General features: G+C 39.2%; 1 protein-coding gene across 2 annotated transcripts in view; it reads left to right on the plus strand.

Annotated features, from left to right (window-relative positions):
* The first annotated feature begins 3,794 nt into the window (after positions 1-3,794).
* SLC25A12 (solute carrier family 25 member 12) overlaps positions 3,795-19,701 on the plus strand; it is a 98,623-nt gene continuing 82,716 nt past the window's right edge. Inside the window, 2 exon segments of one of the 2 annotated variants that reach the window (NM_001101194.2) lie at positions 3,795-3,871; positions 4,825-4,872. In NM_001101194.2, the coding sequence (NP_001094664.1) occupies positions 3,860-3,871; positions 4,825-4,872 (60 nt within the window). In that variant the 5' untranslated portion in view covers positions 3,795-3,859. 2 annotated transcript variants of the gene reach the window in all.

Genomic DNA, 19,701 nt, shown 5'->3' on the forward strand with positions numbered 1-19,701 from the left:
GAGCATGTGCTCAGCAGTTGTGACATACATGCTCAGTTGCTCTGCAGCATGTGGGAATATCTCAGACCAGGGGTTGAACTATGTCCTTTGTGGGAGTCTTAATCACTGGACCACCAGGAAAGCCCCTATTCTAAATATTCTAAGTGAGCATCTTGATGTGGGGGAGGGATACAATTCAGCTTCTTCCTCATCATAGTGTCATAGTGATGACATATGTACCTTTAGTCTAGGAGGAGCCCCACTCCTGGCTTAATTAGTCACTGACATCCTAATGCTCTACTAGTGTTTGTAGATTTATTTCTTGAAAGATGACATCCATCATATCTGTGTGGGATATGGAAACAGGAACAAAATGTATTCCTGTCAGTAGGGCTTCCCAGGTGGCGCTAGTGGTAAAGAATCCGCCTGCCAATGTAGGAAATGTGGGTTGGATCCCTGGATCTGGAAGATCCTCTGAAGTAGGAAGTGGCAACCCACTCCAGTATTCTTGCCTGAAGAATCCTATGGACAGAAGAGCCTGGCAGGCTACAGTCCATGGGGTCACAAAGAGTCAGACACAGCTGAGCACACACACACTGATGGCCTATGCAGGATTTCTCACCTCTCAAAATAATGAGAGGAAGCTAGAAAATAAACTGAAAGAATATGTTATTAAAGATAAGAGGAGGGCCAAGAGTTGTGGTAGAACAGGCTCATTGGCAATTGCCTCTTGTTTTAATAATTACATTTTGGTTTATTAGGGCACTAGGCATTAGCATAATTCTAACTTTCACCTACAAAGTTAATACAGTGTAAGCTGCCTGGGAGTTGGAGACGTATTTCTGCGGATTGGTCTAGTAAGCTCATACTTTGCTTTTGCATCTGGGGGTAATATTTTTAGGGCAAGGACTTCACAGGCAGATTTAAATTCCCAGCTCAGTCAAACTACACATTAAATATTTTATGAAACCAACACTAAAAAGTGACTATTGATGACAATACTTTTGCAGCTAGTCTCTTAGCCTTTAACTTCCAATTTTGCTTTCTGCAATGTTATTCTTTTCAACTCAACCTTCAAATTTTCAACTTATAGTTGTTGTGCCACAGTTTTAAAATTACTTCTTGTTTATAAATATCACTTTGCAATCTAAAGAAAGAGTTATAAATTACTATATTGGGATTTTTATTTTTAAAAATTGTAAAAAGTTTTGAATTATTTCTACCTCCTTTTCCCAAATATCTTATTTGACAGGTTTGTCTTTTGCCATCCCATTAACTCATAAGTTTTCCCTCAACCCTGATCAACTACAATTGAGGAAAAATAAGTTTTAATATCTAATAATACTGTTAGCCAATCATCATAATAGAATGACAGATTGCAAAATTTTTAAGGGCAGAAGCTCCAATTCACTTGCTTTTGTATTCCTTTTAATACTTAGTTCATCCCATGGTACCTACTTTTAATAACTTTATTCACTTTATTGTTTGTTATATTTGGATAGGTGAAAAATCCAGCAAAATTCACCTTTATTTAGGGTAGCTGAGTTTTTCTAACTTCTTATTATTTAGGGTAGCTGGCAGCCTTAGTTTTAAGTTGTTAATATCATCTCCATTGCGACTAGATTGGCACCAGTGAGACTCTTAAACTTGCTTAAAAATCATCTATTTTTTATACAGGAAAATTGTTACCATGGCCTGGTGTTTATTCCTGTGAATTATTGTGTTGAGTTCTGTCTAAATGTAGTGTTGTCTTCCTCTCTCCAAGTGGCCAGTCTGACCCTAAATTTCACTCCAACAGTATGGATTTGGCAGACAACAATATGTTCCATTAGCAAATAATCCCTTCATTTAAATAAATCCCTTCCTTTCCCTTAAGTACTTTTATTCGAACTGAGGGACTTTGGGCTACAAACATCCTTCCCTTGAAAAGTAACATACAATAAACATCTTGAAATTCCTACTTAGAGAAACTTCATAAAATAAGAGAGCAGAGTGTCAGGGACATAAGGTGCTAGTAGAACAAATTATGAATTTGTAAATCTTGGTCCATAGGGTCACAAAGAGTAGGACATGACTGAAGTGACTTAGTACGTATATCCAATTACATTGTTAAAAGAAGTTTGAACAGACTGAAGAAAGAGATGTGATGGTGGCAGACAGTTAAATCTACTTCAGAAGAAAAGCTCACTTTAGGAGTACTTATAATATATTGTGCCTTATCCACAATTTCCATCTGCCGCTGCACTTTCCTCATTTCTTTGGATGTGTGTTGGGGGTGCTCAGTCACGTCTTACTGTTTGCAGCCTGAGGGACTGTACCCTTCCAGGCTTCTCTGTCTATGGAATTTTCCAGGCAAGGAAACTTCCTGGAGAGGGTTGCCATTTCCTCCTTCAGAGGGATCTTCCTGACCCAGAAATCAAGCCTACTGTGTCTCCAGCTTTGGCAGGCAGATTCTCCACCACTAGTGCCCCCTGGAAAGCCCATTAACTTGGATACTTAACAGAAATAAAACCATTAGTGAGACTTTAGAAAAGGGAAACCTCTTGTGAGATTCAACACTGGAAACAAGAAAGAGGGTGGAGGAGGGATTATTGCACTAAATGAGATAAGATAAAGCTTGGAGTGTTAGACTTTTTTTTTTTTTCAAATAGGGAGTATGCTTTATTTGGGCTTCTCTGGTGGCTCAGATGGTAAAGAATCTGCCTGCAGTGAAGTAGATCGGGGTTTGATCCCTGGGTTGGGAGATTCCCTAACGAACGGGAATGACTACCTACTCCCATATTCTTGTCTGGAGAACTCTATGAACAGAGGAGCCTGGTGGGCCACAGTCCATGGTGTTGCAAAGAGTTGGACAAGACTGAGCAACAAACACTTCACTTTCATGCTTCCTTTAAAGACACAAACAAAATACACAGAGCTGGGATTGTGGGATGCACTGCCCACCTGTAAACTAGAAGTAGGGACTATATGTTATTAATCTTTGTATTCTTTATAAGCAGGACTGTATCTGGCATATAATAGATGCCCAGCAAACAATTGTTGAGTGACTCAATATTCAGCTCAATATAGTGGTAATGGCAAGACTCAGTTTGAGAGACATTATTTTGGTTCAAAGTAGAGCTACTTATTTTTGGATGGGGCTGGAAATGTTTTTGGAGAAGGAAGTTGGGCCAGGATTCAGTGCCAGCCCTGGCAGATGGATTTTTTTCCCCTAAACATTTGTGTCCCACCTCAACCAGAAAGGGATCTGGGTGATTAGGAAGGTGGAGTCTACTAATAAAGCTTTACAACAGTTCAGGAGGCACTCTATTAAGTGTATTCATCCCATGCCAATTTTAGGGCATATTTCTCAAGTTATGTTTACCTAGGTTTGCCCCAGAAATGAGCCCCTGTCTGTTTTATTGTCAGTATTTCCCTCTCGTCAACGATTCAATTATTATTGTTGTTATTATTGAGACACGTTCTTTGATCCTTCGAAATCCTGCTCAATCTAGGCCTCAAGTGTTTCTGTAAGTCTCAAGGGAAAACGACTTTGGCTGAAGTCGGCGCCCAAAGCCACACCCTCCAAGAGGCCTTAAGAGACCTGGGGCTTTCCTGGCAGCTACTCAGCTGCTGGCAACCACGCGGCGCGTCGGAGTCCCACGGCTTGGCACCGAGGTCGTCCCTGTGGGAGGTCGGTCCCCCTCCGCGCTGCTGACCAGCCGCTTCTGGCCCGGACACGGCCCTTCAAGCCGCCCCGCCCGCCCCGGGCTCATTTGCATAGGGACGCGCGCGGCGCCGGCGAGCGGGAGGGCGGGCGCGGCCGGGGAGGCGGCGCGCGCGCGCCCTGACAGCTCGGCCCTGCTCGCTCACTCGCTCGTCCCCGGCTTCCGAGCACAGCATGGCGGTCAAGGTGACTCTAACTCTCTGCTGCTGCCTTTATTTCATAAGAGACATTCCAGGGACCCTACCTGCAGCCCCTCACCTCTTCCCATTGACTTTTTGGCCTGATTGTTAGATGGCGTGTCCTGGGGCTCCAGGGAGAACTGTGCGGGGCTTGGACCGGAGGGAGAGGATGCCCGGCGGGGGGAGGGGAGGGAGGAGGGATTGTGAGTTGGAGGGGCTTGTAAGGACCACTGGTCCGTGAAGGAGGAGGAGTATCCTGCCCTAGGTACATGGGATTGTGAGCCAGCAGTTGGAGGGCATCAGAAAGGGAGTGGGAGGAAGTGGCATGGAAAGCCGGGGATACCCAAGGCATCCGTGTATTGTGGTGGGGGAGGGGGTGAGTAATTGAGTATTTGGGGGCCTCTGGAGCCAGGGGCAGCAGTTGGCATTTGAGCTGCAGGTGGCAGGATGTCTAAAGTATTTAGAAACGTTGTAGCTGCTTTCACTATTTTAGGTTGGGTGGAGAAAGAAAGAGGCGTGGAGATAATTATATTCTGCATTGCTTTCCACGGGAAGAAAGGCCAGTAGGCCATGCGATTAATTTGGGTGTTCCAACTTTGCTGTTGTTTCTACTCTTGCTGGACTCTTGGTTTGAAGGTGGGTGGATGCTCACTGTGTCGCTAGTGGATGTGGAGTAAAGTAAGGGCTTGATCCTCATGGCCCTTCCTTTCCAGCCCAGGGGAAATCTATCTGATAGATTTGCTGTTTCTTAGGCTTTTCACACCTGTCTTTCCACCGTGTGATCGCACAACTCCAATTTGACAGTTGTTATCAGTATTAGTGCTTTTAATTTGTTTTCAACTAGATGCACTTGTGAAAGATAAGAGCATTGATTGTTAGCATCTGTGAACTCTAATCTGCAGAGATTATGTGATCTCTAGTGAAGCATTAACTGGCTTTTTTTTTTTTTTCCCCTTACAGACAACCAAGCGAGGTGATCCTCAGGAGTTAAGAAACATATTCCTACAGGTAATGGCTTCTGTCCTGTGCTGCTTCTTGGTAGGGGTGGGGTGGGGGGAACGTGTAAGTCTAGTACTTTTCAGGCCTTCGCTTTCAGGAATGTTTTATCAGTATTTTCATGTTTCCTTCAGAACATGAGAATAAATAATATAGATTATAACTCTTATTTTATTAAGATTTGATTAAATAGATTTCCCTCAAATTATTGTTTTTTTAATGACTTAAGACATTAAAAAAAAATCACTAAGGAGAAAAATTGCAGCTTCCCTTTAAGCATTGTGACCAAAATAAAATTTCAAAACATATTGGCACACTTGTGCAGTTGATAGGTATGATTAAAATTCTTTGTTCTTTGAAAATTATGTTTGTAAAGTTTTCCTGCTTCTAAGCAACTCTGTGCAATTTGTTACAGAGATAAGAATAATATAGTTATTCTTAATTTGTGTGTGTCTTTTCTTCCTCCATTTATTTTTATTATATCCATGGGCTTTGGGGGTTGTGTTACAAAATGTTACTTTATGTGATTCTTGCAAGAATCCACCTTCAGTTCTGCTAAATTTTTATGATCAGTGACTTACTTGGCTGTAGACTTTTAAAAAATTGACTTAGTTTTTTGTTTTCATTTCTTAATTTCAGAAGTTCTGCATGCAGGAAATTGTGTTTAAGTACATATAAAGGGAGACAAGCTTAGGTGACCTACCAAATACTGTATTTTTTCTGAATTCTTTTGAGAATTTTTGAGAACGGGTCTATTCTGGACCTGTGCTTGTATAGCAACTTTGACCTTGGGCAGGTCCTTGCTGGGTGTTGGTTTCCTCTGTAAAATGAGAGGTGATCTTCCAAGGTTCCTTCCAACTCCAAAAGTCTATGATTCTATATTAGGAACAGATTCTAACATGTGCATCAGCCTGGTGCAGATGACATTTTTATCTGAGAAATATGGATTGCTTAAGCTATTGTTGGGGAGGAGGCTGTATAGATGACCAGTTAGTGAAAATGAGAATCTTAAATTTTATAAACTCTGGTAAAGGGAAGCATCATTTCCAGAACAAAAGTAATTGTAATAGAAATGTTCTGTTTGTGGTTTGAAACCTTGATTTCTCACAAGTATTCTTGAAAATAACCAAAAATATGTCAGTGTTAACCACGCCATGTGCTCAATTGTTTCATGAGGAATTCATGTGATGTAGTTAATTTTGTTTTCTAAATTAAGTAGGCAAAGGAAAAATCAGTGGAAATGCTTCATGAACTATTATTGAACAGAGTACTGACCAGGTGTTGGCAACACTGGGTTCAATTGCCAGTCCTGCCCCTATCTTGTGGTTTTACCTGTGGGTTTCATCTTCTCATGTAGTACTCAATGGGCTATAAGGAAATGGCAGTTGAAGTCCTTTCAGCTTTAAAAATCTTGTGGGAAAAAAATCTGTGATTCTATATGGATTTGATTTTGGAAAGGAGAGGGCTGGGACTATGCCTAGCTTTTTGCAAACTTTCAAATTTTATCTTTTTACACATTATTTTGATGATACCCTTTTTATACTGAAAATTTGTGGAATTCATTAACTACATGTTTAGCAGTAATGGTAAAGCATTGACCCAAGAGTTATTGATAAGGGTCAGAACATAGATACTACCTTCTGGTAACTGAAACAGCTTGATATAGAATATAGTTAGTTGAATCAGTTTGAGGGCTATTAGCAAGTAACATAGATTTTGAATTTATATCTTAAATACTTCAAACTATAGTTACTTGAAGCTATAGGGCGTTATTTAGAAACAGTTTTGTTTTAGATGCATGTTTTTTTAATATTTTAGAAACAATAGCAGGCAAAAATACATACTAACTATGCATTTCTTTAGCAACTTAACATATTTATCGGAATAGTCACTGGGAATTATTTACTGTGTGTCATGTATGTACTTGTATTTAGTTTAGTAGTAGACACTAACATGATGAATAATTAAAGGGGAGAATTGAGCCCAGACTTGAATGGACAGGTAAACGTGACTAGTCTCTCTTTGAGACCTGTCCCATGTCCCACAACTTGTGGTTGAGGGAGTCCAGAACAATGAAGGCAAATTATAGCCTCTGGTATGATAGTCAAATTGATTTCTCTAGATCCTTGTGGTCATGTAATAATAATGACAATGGCTATCATTTACTGATCATTCTGAAGTATGCTGAGCATTGGCTTAGTCTTTTCGGGTATTAATTTTTTTTCTTTTTAAACTGACGTATAGTTAATTTACAATATTTCAGGTAAGGATATCTTATTAATTTTCATAACAACCTTTCTGCATGCTTAGTCACTCAGTCGTGTCTGACTCTTTGTGACCCCATGGACTGTAGCCCACCAGATTCCTTTGTCCATTGGATTCTCCAGGCAAGAATACTGCAGTGGGTTGCCATTTCCTTCTCCAGGAGATCTTCCTAATCCAGAGGTTGAACCTGGGTCTCCAGCATTGCAGGCGGATTCTTTAACAACCTTAGGAGATAGCATTATTTTCCCTGTTAAATCATGCTCAGTCGCTAAGTTGTGTCTGACTCTCTGACCCCATAGACTGCAGCCCACCAGGCTCCCCCGTCCCTGGGATTCTCCAGGCAAGAACACTGGAGTGGGTTGCCATTTCCTTCTCCAATGCATGAAAACGAAAAGAGAAAGGGAAGTCGCTCAGTCGTGTCCGACTCTTTGCGACCCCATGGACTGCAGGCTACCAGGCTCCTCCATCCATGGGATTTTCCAGGCAAGAGTACTGGAGTGGGATGCCATTGCCTTCTCCGTGCTAAAAGCTAGAGGCATGTAAAAGTCTAACTGCAACTGTGTTTGTTAAGAAATTAAAGGAAAAAAAAATTGGTTTCTTAGGTGCTGAAATATAATACCTTTCCACTGTGACTATCTAGAACATTTGGCCAAGGACTTTGGATTTGAAACAGTAGGAAGGCACTCTGGGTTTCTCAGTGGGCAAATTGAAGTGGGTAAATTCTGGCAGCTCTTTGTGTATGTTGGATAAAGTGTGGAGAGGTTGAAAGTAGGTAGAGAGATCTGTTAAGAGGCCATTGAAATAATTCATGTGGGAGATAATGATCTGGAGTGGCTGATGGCTGGGGAAATGGAATGGAAGGATGATACTAGGGACTTTGGAAGGGATGAAATCAATTGAATGTGGTATTAAATATGAAAGTAAAGGAAAGAGTAGTGAATCTAGCATTTTTATGACAGATGTTAATTTATAAGGCGTCTATTTGAGGAGTTGGGTGAGGGGATTGTTAAAGTTTAGTTGCTAAATACATGTGTCCCAATAAGTTGAAGTCAGATACAAGTTTTGTATAGGTGGTAGATGAAACCTTGGATTAGGAGAATTAATTATAAAATAAACAAGACAGGGAATAAAGGACTGATTTTTAAGTGATATTATCAATTGAAATGGAAGGAGGAGGAGTGGAAGTGAAGGAGAATGGCCTCATGGGAGTTTAGAGTGTCACAGAAAAGGGTCAAGTCAAAGAGTAAAATCTAGATTTTTCTGTGATTAATATAATTTTGTTTTGGTAGGATTTGAGGGGTCACTTGAATTCAGGGTCATTTGAGCTAATTAAAGACTACAAGAAGATATAATTTTGAATTTTAGAATGCAATTGAAAAATTCTGGAAAATTTAGAACTATGGCATTGACTGTCTAAATTCACAACTAGCTGGTGTGGCTAACAGTCATTTGTTTTGTAAAAGGCAAAATACTCCTGTTTGAAAGTGATATTATACCTATGTTTAATGACGCTCCATTTTATGTGCAAGTCCATTTATGTGCGAGTTGATAAGAGTAAGTAAGCATTTTGATTCTGAGTATAGAGAAATAGGTTTTTTTTTTATGTTCATCATTTCTCAAATTTTGATAAGCTGCGTTTTCTATTAATTAAAAGAAAAGAACAATAGTATTCACTAGGATTCTTTTTCCTGCCCCCCCCCAAGTACTTAAAATTAGAGCACAGCAAATGAATTCTTATGTGTTAGACTGCTGTAATTTTACAACCAGCTATCAAGCTAATATTTTACTGTTAGTACCCTTGAAACCGTCAATTCTGGATTTATGTCTTCTTTTACCTCTGTCAGCCACACACTATTATTGACCCAAATCTGCTACATCAGAGGTATATAGTAGCAAAAGGAGACAAGGGAAACAGTGAAGAGGAAGGTGAGGTAAGGACAACAGGGATGTCATAGGCTGTTTGTTATAAACCTGGCAAATTTAAAAATGAAGAGTTAATCTGGTATGGTCTGTGTTTTGTGGCAAAGGAGTTGTGATGGACAGGGAGGCCTGGCGTGCTGTGATTCATGGAGTTGCAGAGTCGGACACGACTGAGCGACTGAACTGAACTGAGGTTTATCAAAAAGCAGTTTTAGGGGACTTCACTGGTGGTCCAGTGGTTATTAGGACTTGGCTCTTTCACTGCTGTGGCCCTGTGTTCATTCCCTGGTTGGGGGAATGAAGATCCTGCAGGCCGTACAGTGCTGCCCAAAAGCAAAAAACTGTTTTAAGTGAATGATTTTTGAAGATCTCTTTTTTTTCTTTTTAAGTTGATAGATTTTTCTGTTGTTCATTTACCAGTGTATCCTATGATAAAAGCAATACATGTTGAGACTGTAGCATAATATATGCTAGACCCAAAATGTGTGGCAATGTAGAAATCAAATACTATTTTTATCCCTTTTTCTCATCACCAGTATAACTAGAAGATCGTATCCCATATCAAATTATGAAAATCCATTTTTTTCTGTCTTGTTTATTTTACATTAGAAAATAAGTAGAAGATTCTGCTGCTAATGTAAAGCAAACAGTGATTCTTCTTTAGGGTTTTTATGATAACATAAATTTTTAATTGAAAGAAATGTCCTTTATTCAATAAATATTTTTTTACATATTATGTATTTATTTACTTTTGGCAATAACCTGCAGCTGAAAAGGGAATTAGCTTTTAGCAGGAGACTTTTCTATTTTGTTGAAATATGAGTTAGGGCTATGTTTTCCAAAGTGTAGGAAGTGTATCACAATATTACAGTTAAAATAAGAGAATCAGGTATTGAAAGATGATAATATCTACTGAGGCCAAATGTGGAGAAAAAAGGTGCTCTCACAGTGCATTTGTGGAAACAAAGACTCTTTGCAAAGCAATTGGCAATGGTTTAAAATAAAAAGATAACCAGTTAAAGAAACAATCCTATTTTGGGGATATTTATCCCAGAGAAGTAAAAATACTCATAAGAATATATATGTATTAGATTGTTAGTGTCAGCACTCAGTTGTTCCTCAAAAACAAAAAAAAGCTGGGGGACACAAAATAAATGCTATCAAAGGGCAGTGGTAGGAAAATTATGAAATAACAACTGTGGAAAATTAAGCAGATACTAAAAAGAATGAGTTAGACTTACTCCAGCTGATTTAGAGGGATTTCAAATGTACTATAAATGAGTCTGCCTGCACTGTGGGAGACACAGGTTTGACCCCCGGATCAGGAAGATCTCCTGGAGAAAGGAATGGCTACCCATTCCAGTATTCTTGGGGCTTTCCTGGTGGCTCAGATGGTAAAGAATCTGCCTGCAGTCAGAAGACCCAGGTTCAATCAGGAAGATCCCCTGGAGAAGAGAATGGTTACCCACTCCAGTATTCTTGCCTGGAGAATTCCACGGACAGCGGAACCTGTCATGCTGTACTCCATGGGGTCACAAAGAGTGGGACACAACTGAGCGACTAGCACTTTTTTTTTCTTTATAAATGAGGAAAGACAGGTGTATATACAGAAGGATAGATAATGTTAACGGGGTTGAGGTAAGAATTCAGGGGAAATAAAAACAAAATCTCAATGTATATGTGTTAAATTTTGAGCAAGTACATAATTTAAAAGTAAGAACTTAGTAATTCAGCTGCTGCTGCTGCTGCTAAGTCGCTCAGTCGTGTCTGACTCTGTGTGACCCCATAGATGGCAGCCCACCAGGTTCCCCTGTCCCTGGGATTCTCCAGGCAAGAACACTGGAGTGGGTTGCCATTTCCTTCTCCAATGCGTGAAAGTGAAAAGTGAAAGTGAAGTCGCTCAGTCGTGTCCGACTCTTAGTGACCCCATAGAATGCAGCCTACCAGGCTCCTCCATCCATGGGATTTTCCAGGCAAGAGTGCTGGAGTGAGTTGCCATTGCCTTCTCTGTAGTAATTCAGAACATGAAGTTAAAAGAGACTCCCCAGCATGAACTGGGTTGAAGAAACCAGTAAGAGACACACAGAAAGGGATCTATAGTTTTCTTAGCCACCCTGATTAAGGTTTTCACCAGTTTTTCAGGCTATAGGAATTGAAGATAATAGCCTTTATCTTTAGTTTATAAAATATTTGCCATAAACTATATAGAGTTCTTATTTTTAAAAAAGTATTAGGCATTAAGGGCGTGCTAGCAACATAGTGAAGACTTTATCCTTGAATTAACTAGACAGATGAAAAAATAATTAAGATTAAAACATTAGAGTTATTAAATGCTATATATGTCCTGCTGCTACTGCTGCTGAGTCGCTTCAGTCGTGTCCAACTCTGTGCGACCCCATAGACGGCAGCCCACCAGGCTCCCCCATCCCTGGGATTCTCCAGGCAAGAATACTGGAGTGGGTTGCCATTTCCTTCTCCAATGCATGAAAGTGAAAAGTGAAAGTGAAGTCGCTCAGTCGTGTCCGACTTTTGGCGACCTCATGGACTGCAGCCCACGAGGCTCCTCCATCCATGGGATTTTCCAGGCAAGAGTACTGGAGTGGGGTGCCATTGTCTTCTCCGATCTATGTCCTACTACCAGTCAATAAATAGGCTAGGTACTGTGCGAGGTTTGTAGGTACGACAGAGCTGTTTAATGAAGGTATGACCTCACATTCTGGGTAGGGGTGAGACAGACAATAACAAAGACCACACATTAAAAAAAAAAGAAATATTAATCACAGGATTGTGACAATTCCAATAAGTAGAATGATGGAAAAGGTGATCGTTTTTCAAGATGGTGGCCAGTGAAGGCCCGTAAGGAAGTGATATCAGGGCTGAGAACTGAAAAGTAAGTAGAGAGAATTCCACATGTGCAAGGGCCTGGATGTGGATAGGATTTGGTATGTTCAACAAACAAAAATGAGGCCAGTGCTCCTGAGGCCTCAGTGAGTGAGGGGGTGAATGGGCAGTAAGAGATGAGGCTGAAGGAACCACACCAAGCAGGACCTTGTTTATAGACCATGAAGAAGAGTTTGGATTCTTTTCTAAAAAAATGTTGTGGAACCTGTCGGAGGTCTTTCACCTTGAAAGTTGAATGATTCAGTTTATATGTTAAATTGATTGTATTTAAAGATAGATCATATTGAAATGTAAGCTTTCTCATATATTTCTGTGCTTTCTCATGGATTTTCTACTCTACCTTGAGTAGACTGTGATTGTTCCAATTTAATTTCCTCCTGTCCGTAGCATTCTTACGATATCTTGATCTGGGCCTTGGTTGACTCCTTTTTATCCAGGAGGCAACAGAAAGTAGCCAGAACCTTACATGGGCTTTGTAGTCTAACCAGAATCTGAATCCTCTTTGATCCCTTTTGCTGAGTGACCTTAGGTGTTTAGATTTCTGTGGGAGTCTGTCTTCTCATCTGTTTAAGAAAGGATAACTGCATCTAGCATATAGGGATATTACAAGGATAAGATAATGTGTAAATAGTGCCTGGCACTCAGAGAACCTGATAAAACTTAGTTCTTTGTCCTTTTCCTTTTCTTCTGAGCTGAGGACTTTTCTTGCCTGAAAAGGATCTCAGTCCCTTGTGTTCCCCAGGTAACTGTGCTAGACCTAGAAAGTGACTAAGGATGCTAATAAGTACTTGTGATTATGTACATGTAATCAGTTAATTATTAATTACATTCTTAAAATATACATCTGAAGATCTTCACAAATCCCCATAATCAGAAATATCTCCACAAAAGGTAATTTCTCTCTCAAATCTATAGATCCTGAGAAGGGGTAGAGCCATGATTAAAAACTGGGAGACTGGAAGTATGTGCAGAGTTTTCATTTAAACCTTCTGTTGCTCTGTCTTAACCAGAGAAGGAATAGTAGTCCAACCAAGGAATACCAAGATGCAGACCTGAAAGAGAGACTTACAATTCGTTCTTTATGTTTGTAATTTGTGAAAAATCATCTCCCTGTTCTGTTCAGCTCTCTTTTAGCAGTGCTGAAATTTCTGAAACATGGCTCACTGAAACCAGTGCCATGGCTTCTAGAACTGTACTATTGTTTGTTAACTGTTATGTTGTAGGGACTATTTTAAGCTTTTTATACAAATCACTGTATGTAATTCTCAGGACAACTCTATAAGGTAGGTGCCATTAATATTCCCATTTTATAGATGAGAAAACTGAGCCCCAGAACGGTTAAGCAACCTGCTCAAGGTTATATAGTAAATGGAGGAGACTTGCTTTATGTATGTTAATACAACTTGGCTTATTTACTTAATATTGTATGGCAATGCAGGTATGGTAGTACATACAGAATCATCTCATTTTTGGGGTAGCCTTTTTTATTATGAAAAATTTCAAACATATGAATTTAAAGAAAATAGCATAATGAATTGCCATCTACCGTCACGAATCTTCAACTATCATGGATAATTTTGCTTCATTTATATTGCAGCTGCAGGGGATTATTTTGAAGCAATTCTCAGACATCTTATCACTGCATCCATAAATACTTCAGTGTCTATCTCTAAAAGATGATGACTCTGAAAAACAAACCAAACAAACCACAATACTTCCTGCACCTAAAATTTTTCCTTAATAAATGAATTTCAATTCAGAGTTGTAGTTTCCATGCTTGTTTCTTTTTTTCTTTTAAGTTGTTTTATTAAAATCAGGATCCAGGCCCGGTTCCTACGTTGCATTTTGTTGATCTGTCACTGCTCCCTGCCAGGATAAAAGGCCTTTTTTCCTTATGGCAAAAATCTTGCTATGTAATCAAGGCTTACCAACAGTAAAGCATTCGATACACCTGGGAGCTACACCTTGATTATCAAACACGTGATTTGTCTGGGCTTGTAAATATATATGCCCCTTGAATGTTCCCATGGTTACTTAGACCAAGAAACTGAAGTATTTTTAAGAACAATGCAAATTATTCAACTTAATCTGCTATGAAACATTCTAGTTCCAGTTACTGAATTCTCTGGGGTCATTATTTCCAAGGTTTTTGGCCATTTTTAGGGGTTAAATTGTTTTGAAAGACTTAGCTTATTATGGTAACTTCTGTTAATTTCAGTGAGTAACTGGAGTCTTCCACCTCCGCACTTTGTTAGACATTGCATGGTAGCTGATAGTAGGCCTTGATGTAACAGATAGTAAAAATACACATATTAACGCAAAAAGATAGTATTTCATGAAACAATCTGAGAAAGGCAGATTTCTGGAGAAATTTTTTTTGCAATATTAAATAGGTTTTGTTTCCAGTGTAAGTGAAATATGCAACTGAAAACGCTAATTAGATGTATAAAACTGCCTTTTCCTAAAAAATGCGTGTGTAGATTTTAGTAAATACCAGAAAAATCTTGTGTCACTCATTAAAATCTGTTTTAAAAAATTAACGTGGCTTCATAGAGTTGTTAAAATCGATGTGGCTATATGTATTAATTATTTTTTCTCATTAAAATATTATTTCTGCTATTGAATTCCACATTGCACTATTGTAACAAAAGTTGTGTTGTTGGATCTGTTGTGGTCTTTGCTTGTTACATAGAGTGCTTGAGTAGTGAAAGGGCATGCATTCCGGACTAAATTTGGCTTGCAGTAGGAGTAAGAGCAGTAATAGTGAAGGACAACAAGATTAGCTTCATGTGCTCAACTCTTGCCGTGGTAGAAGTCTTTCTCTTCCTTTGCTCATGTAATTCTTTTTTCTGTGGAGGAAATGCTCTGTGTGGTATTTGTAGTTACCAAATTTTATGACATTGTCCTTTGAGAGTTAGAAATCGCAAGGATGTTGCAATCTGAAAATGTCAGTTTATCTCAATTGGAACAAAGTCAGGGAGGAACAGTTTGTTTTGACTCATGTTACAGCCACATGTTGGATAAGCAGAGATGAAGCTGCCTAGACCAGTCAGGACTGATTTTCTGATAAACCCAAGAATAGTAGAAGCCAACCCTAAGGAAACCTTGGTTAGAATAAGGGTGAAGAGTTAGTAACTCCTTCATGTTTGAGCAGAAGCAGAAAAATTTAGAATGCAAGGAGGAAAACTGGGATCTGCTGCTTTTCTGTGTTTCTAAGCATTTTAGATTAACTATGTCAATCTGCATTAGCTTTATAATTTTCAAATACTTTGATGTTCAAGATCTCACTTTTTTCCCTTAAAAAAGATCTGCTGCTGCTGCTGCTGCTAAGTCGCTTCAGTTGTGTCCAACTCTGTGTGACCCCATAGACAGCAGCCCACCAGGCTCCCCCGTCCCTGGGATTTTCCAGGCAAGAACACTGGAGTGGGTTGCCATTTCCTTCTCCAATGCATGAAAGTGAAAAATGAAAGTGAAGTCGCTCAGTCGTGTACGACTCCAATGCATGAAAGTGAAAAATGAAAGTGAAGTCGCTCAGTCGTGTACGACTCCTAACGACCCCATGGACTGCAGCCCACCAGGCTCCTTCATCCATGGGATTTTTCAGGCACAAGAGTGCTGGAGTGGGATGCCACTGCCTTCTGCTGCTAAGTCACTTCAGTCGTGTCCGACTCTGTGCGACCCCAGAGACAGCAGCCCACCAGGCTCCCCCGTCCCTGGGCCTTCTACCTTTCTGTAATTTCTCATTAAAGAGACTCTGAGAAGTGTGTGTTTGCTCCAGAAATCTCTACTATTTAACAACACAGGAGATTAGAACCTCTTTTCTGACCTTAGTTTCAGTGTCCATCATGCCATGGTCTCTGAGTGATTTGAGGGCAGGAACTATGTTTTCTTGATTCTGCATCCCTAATGCTAGGCCTGGTGCCCAGCACAAAGTTGGTACTTGATAAATGTTTTAAAATGAATGCAAAATAACCTGAAAGATTAAAGCAGATTTTCGGCTTAATAAGAAGTGCTTCTAGACATATTACCTTGGTTTTGGTGGGCATACTGAAAAAGAAAATCCTTGATCTTGACACACTGTATAATGTTTAAAAAGTAACCAACTTTCTAGTCACAGCCTATCAGAACTTTCCTTTATAATTTCTGGAAAATCTTTTAGAAATATAAAAATAAAAAATCTCTGTGTTTAAACTTACACCATTTAAACAGCTAATTTATATCATTAAAACTATTTGGGCCTATTTACTCATTCATGTTCTTGTTAAAACTGTTTGGGCCTATTTACTCATACGTGTTCTTGAATTTTAAGTTAACCTTTTTTTTTTCTTCCCTTAGTGGAAATGTAGTATGTAAACTCTTTGTAAAGTCTGCTTTATAATTAACCTGTGATGTTGGTTGCATACATTCTAAAGGTTACTTAAGGTTCTATTTGGTAAAATTGCAAAGGAGTTATTAGTATCCAGTTAACTACAGTCACGTGAGGTCTTGATGTGTTGATCTGTTGGCTTGATAGAACATTTCTGGAAAACATGATTGTCTCTTTTGAAGCTAGAGGTAGTTCAGTGAAAGTATAACATAAATCTGTGTATGAAACCATACTGTCTTTAATCAGCAATGATTTTGATTAAATATATAAAGATTCTAATCTTTCATTAAGATCCATTTTCTTTCTCATGCTTCAGAATGTCAAGGCTTTTTCAAACACATATGAACTATACTCAAAATATTTCTGGAAATGCCAAAGCTATGGGCACTTTTACATTAAAGCACTTCAGTTAGGTTTTAAAAAAGTTTAATTGAGAAAATAAACCACATGTTTTTTTTTCTGATACTGTCAGCTACTTCTTATCTATGTCTTTTATGTGTTCTCGACTTCTTGCCCAAGAAGGATTTATGACTGACTGCTTAAGAAACATCTTTGAAATGGCAGATGATTAACCCTAAAGTTATTTGGAGTATGGATATAATATTTGGCTAATTTCATTTCAAGTCATTTTAGTTCAGTCTTTGAAATGATAGGAACAAAATAGAAACAATATTGTGCAACTAAATTAATATATTAATTTTTTAGCATAAGTGTTAGCCTAGGAGATCCAAAAGTTTGTCTTAAATTGCTTTTTTTCATTTTTAGTGTAAACATGCAAGTCATTTTGGTTAGCAGAAAAAGTCTAGTAAGCCCACTTAACCTTTTCTTGTTTCTAGCTGTGTTACTTTAGGCCATGTTTCCTTTTTTTGTTTGTTTAAGTGTCAGACATGACTGAAGCAGCAGCAGCAAGCATTATTATCCAGTCAATTAAAATCAGCATTAAAAGTAATGAAGTTATTTAAAATAGATAGGTCATTCTTATTTTAAAAAATATTTTTAGTTTAAATATATCACCCATTTTTGAGGTACCTGCTTTTCTTTGTTAAGGAAATGTTCTAGCCTTTTGGCTGACTGTGGGTAGATTCTAGTTTCAGTTCTAAATTCCCTCTTCTGTTTTGTCTGTTCAGGCAGCAGGCTCAGTGACATTGCCAAGTAATTGTCTCTAATTTAATGAGTTAATTAGTTAACTGTCTCCTGCAGAAGTCAAGTACTGACTCCTTGTGGCTGAGAAGACTTGTGTTTTTTCCCTCTGAGCTATGCACTTTATCTTTCAGTTAAAATAGACTAGGAGAGTTGGGAAAAACACTAGCAAAATACCTCAGGGTAAGTGATTCTCTGGCATCATTTATAACCCCAGATATTGGCAAAGCCTGTTCCAAGTACATGTCCACGAAAGCAATTGTTTTCCTTGTTGGCTACTGTGTCATTGGTGGTTCGTGCTAAGGCTGCTCCATTTCCTGATAGTTTTAAAGTTAAGAGTGTTGGTATTTCTGTCTGTATGTAATCTGTGTATATAGTGGTGATAGTTGGCAAAAAGATTCAGGTATTAGATATCAGACACCTTTGCGACAAAAAGAAATGGACACTTCAGTCAGTTCAGTTCAGTCAGTTGTATCCGACTCTTTGTGACCCCATGGACTGCAGCACGAAGGTCTCCCTGACTATCACCATCTCCTGGAGTTTACTCAAACTCATGTCCATTGAGTCAATTATGCCATCCAACCATCTCATCCTCTGTCGTCCCCTTCTCCTCCCTCCTCCAATCTTTCCCACATCAGGGTCTTTTCAAATGAGTCAGCTCTTCACATCAGGTGGCCAAAGTACTGGAGTTTCAGCTTCAGCATCAGTCCTTCCAATGAATATTCAGGACTGATTTCCTTGAGGATGGATTGATTGGATCTCCTAGAAGTCCAAGAGACTCTCAAGAATCTTCTCCAACACCATAGTTTAAAAACATCAAATGGACACTTAGTTGCTTTATTTTGTTAATACTAACTGAAATGTTTTTGTATTGTTCCTTTTGAAAATTAATATCTGCTAATTAAAGAAATCAACTCAATTGTGAAGTGAGAGAACACAGATCACCATAACCCATCTCTTATATTTTCTTGTTTTATATTTAGTTCTTAATTATTTTAAATTTCTTATAGAAATTGGCCCTTTTCATTCCATTGATAAAGGAGTCTTTATCAATGAATATGAGCATTTTTATGGTTCTTTATGGGCTTCCCTTGTGGCTCAGCTGGTAAAGAATCCGCCTGCAATGCAGGAGACCTGGGTTCAGTCTCTGGGTTGGGAAGATCCCCTGGAGAAGGGAAAGGCTACCCACTCCAGTATTCTGGCCTGGAGAATTCCATGGAGTGTATAATCCGTGGGGATTGATGCTTTTGAACTGTGTTGTTGGATAAGACTCTTGAGAGTCCCTTGGACTGCAAGGAGATCCAACCAGTAAATCCTAAAGGAAATCAGTCCTGAATGTTCATTGGAAGGACTGATGCTAAAGCCGAAACTCCCAATACTTTGGCCACCTGATGAGAAGAACTGACTCATTGGAAAAGACCCTGATCCTGGGAAAGATTGCAGGCAGGAGGAAAAGGAAATGACAGAGGATGAGATGGATGGCATCACTGATTCAATGGACATGAGTTTGAGTAAGCTCCTGGAGTTGGTGATGGACAGGGAATCCTGGTGTGCTGCAGTCCATGGGGTTGCAGAGTCAGACACGACTGAGCAACTGAGCTGACTGACTGATAGTTCTTTATATATATATATATATATATATATATATATATTTGTGGGTATGTATTTATATATTGCTAAATTACTTTTTTTGTTTAATTTTTTTAAATTGGAGGATAATTACAGTATTGTGTTGGTATTTGCTGTATAGCTGAATCACCTTTTTAAAGGACTGAATGTGAAAAAGCAAAATGTAAAGAACAATGTGAATAATATGTTATTATTTGTGTTAAAAAGACATGGATAAGAATAATCATACATATTTGTATGTATATATTGGCATATATCGGAGAAGGCAATGGCACCCCACTCCAGTCCTCTTGCCTGGAAAATCCCATGGACGGAGGAGCCTGATGGGCTGCAGTCCATGGGGTTGCTAAGAGTAGAACACGTCTGAGCAACTTCACTTTCACTTTTCACTTTCATGCATTGGAGAAGGAAATGGCAACCCGCTCCAGTGTTCTTGCCTGGAGAATACCAGGGATGGGGGAGCCTGGTGGGCTGCCATCTGTGGGGTCGCACAGAGTTGGACACGACTGAGCGACTTAGCAGCAGCAGCAGCAACATTGGCATATATGGGGCTTCTCAGGTGGTGCTGGTGGAGATAGATGTAAAAAATATGGGTTCATTCCATGGGTTGGGAAGATCTC

The sequence above is a fragment of the Bos taurus genome, chromosome 2, assembly GCF_002263795.3.
Source record: "Bos taurus isolate L1 Dominette 01449 registration number 42190680 breed Hereford chromosome 2, ARS-UCD2.0, whole genome shotgun sequence".
In the NCBI taxonomy this organism is placed as follows: Eukaryota; Metazoa; Chordata; class Mammalia; order Artiodactyla; family Bovidae; genus Bos; species Bos taurus.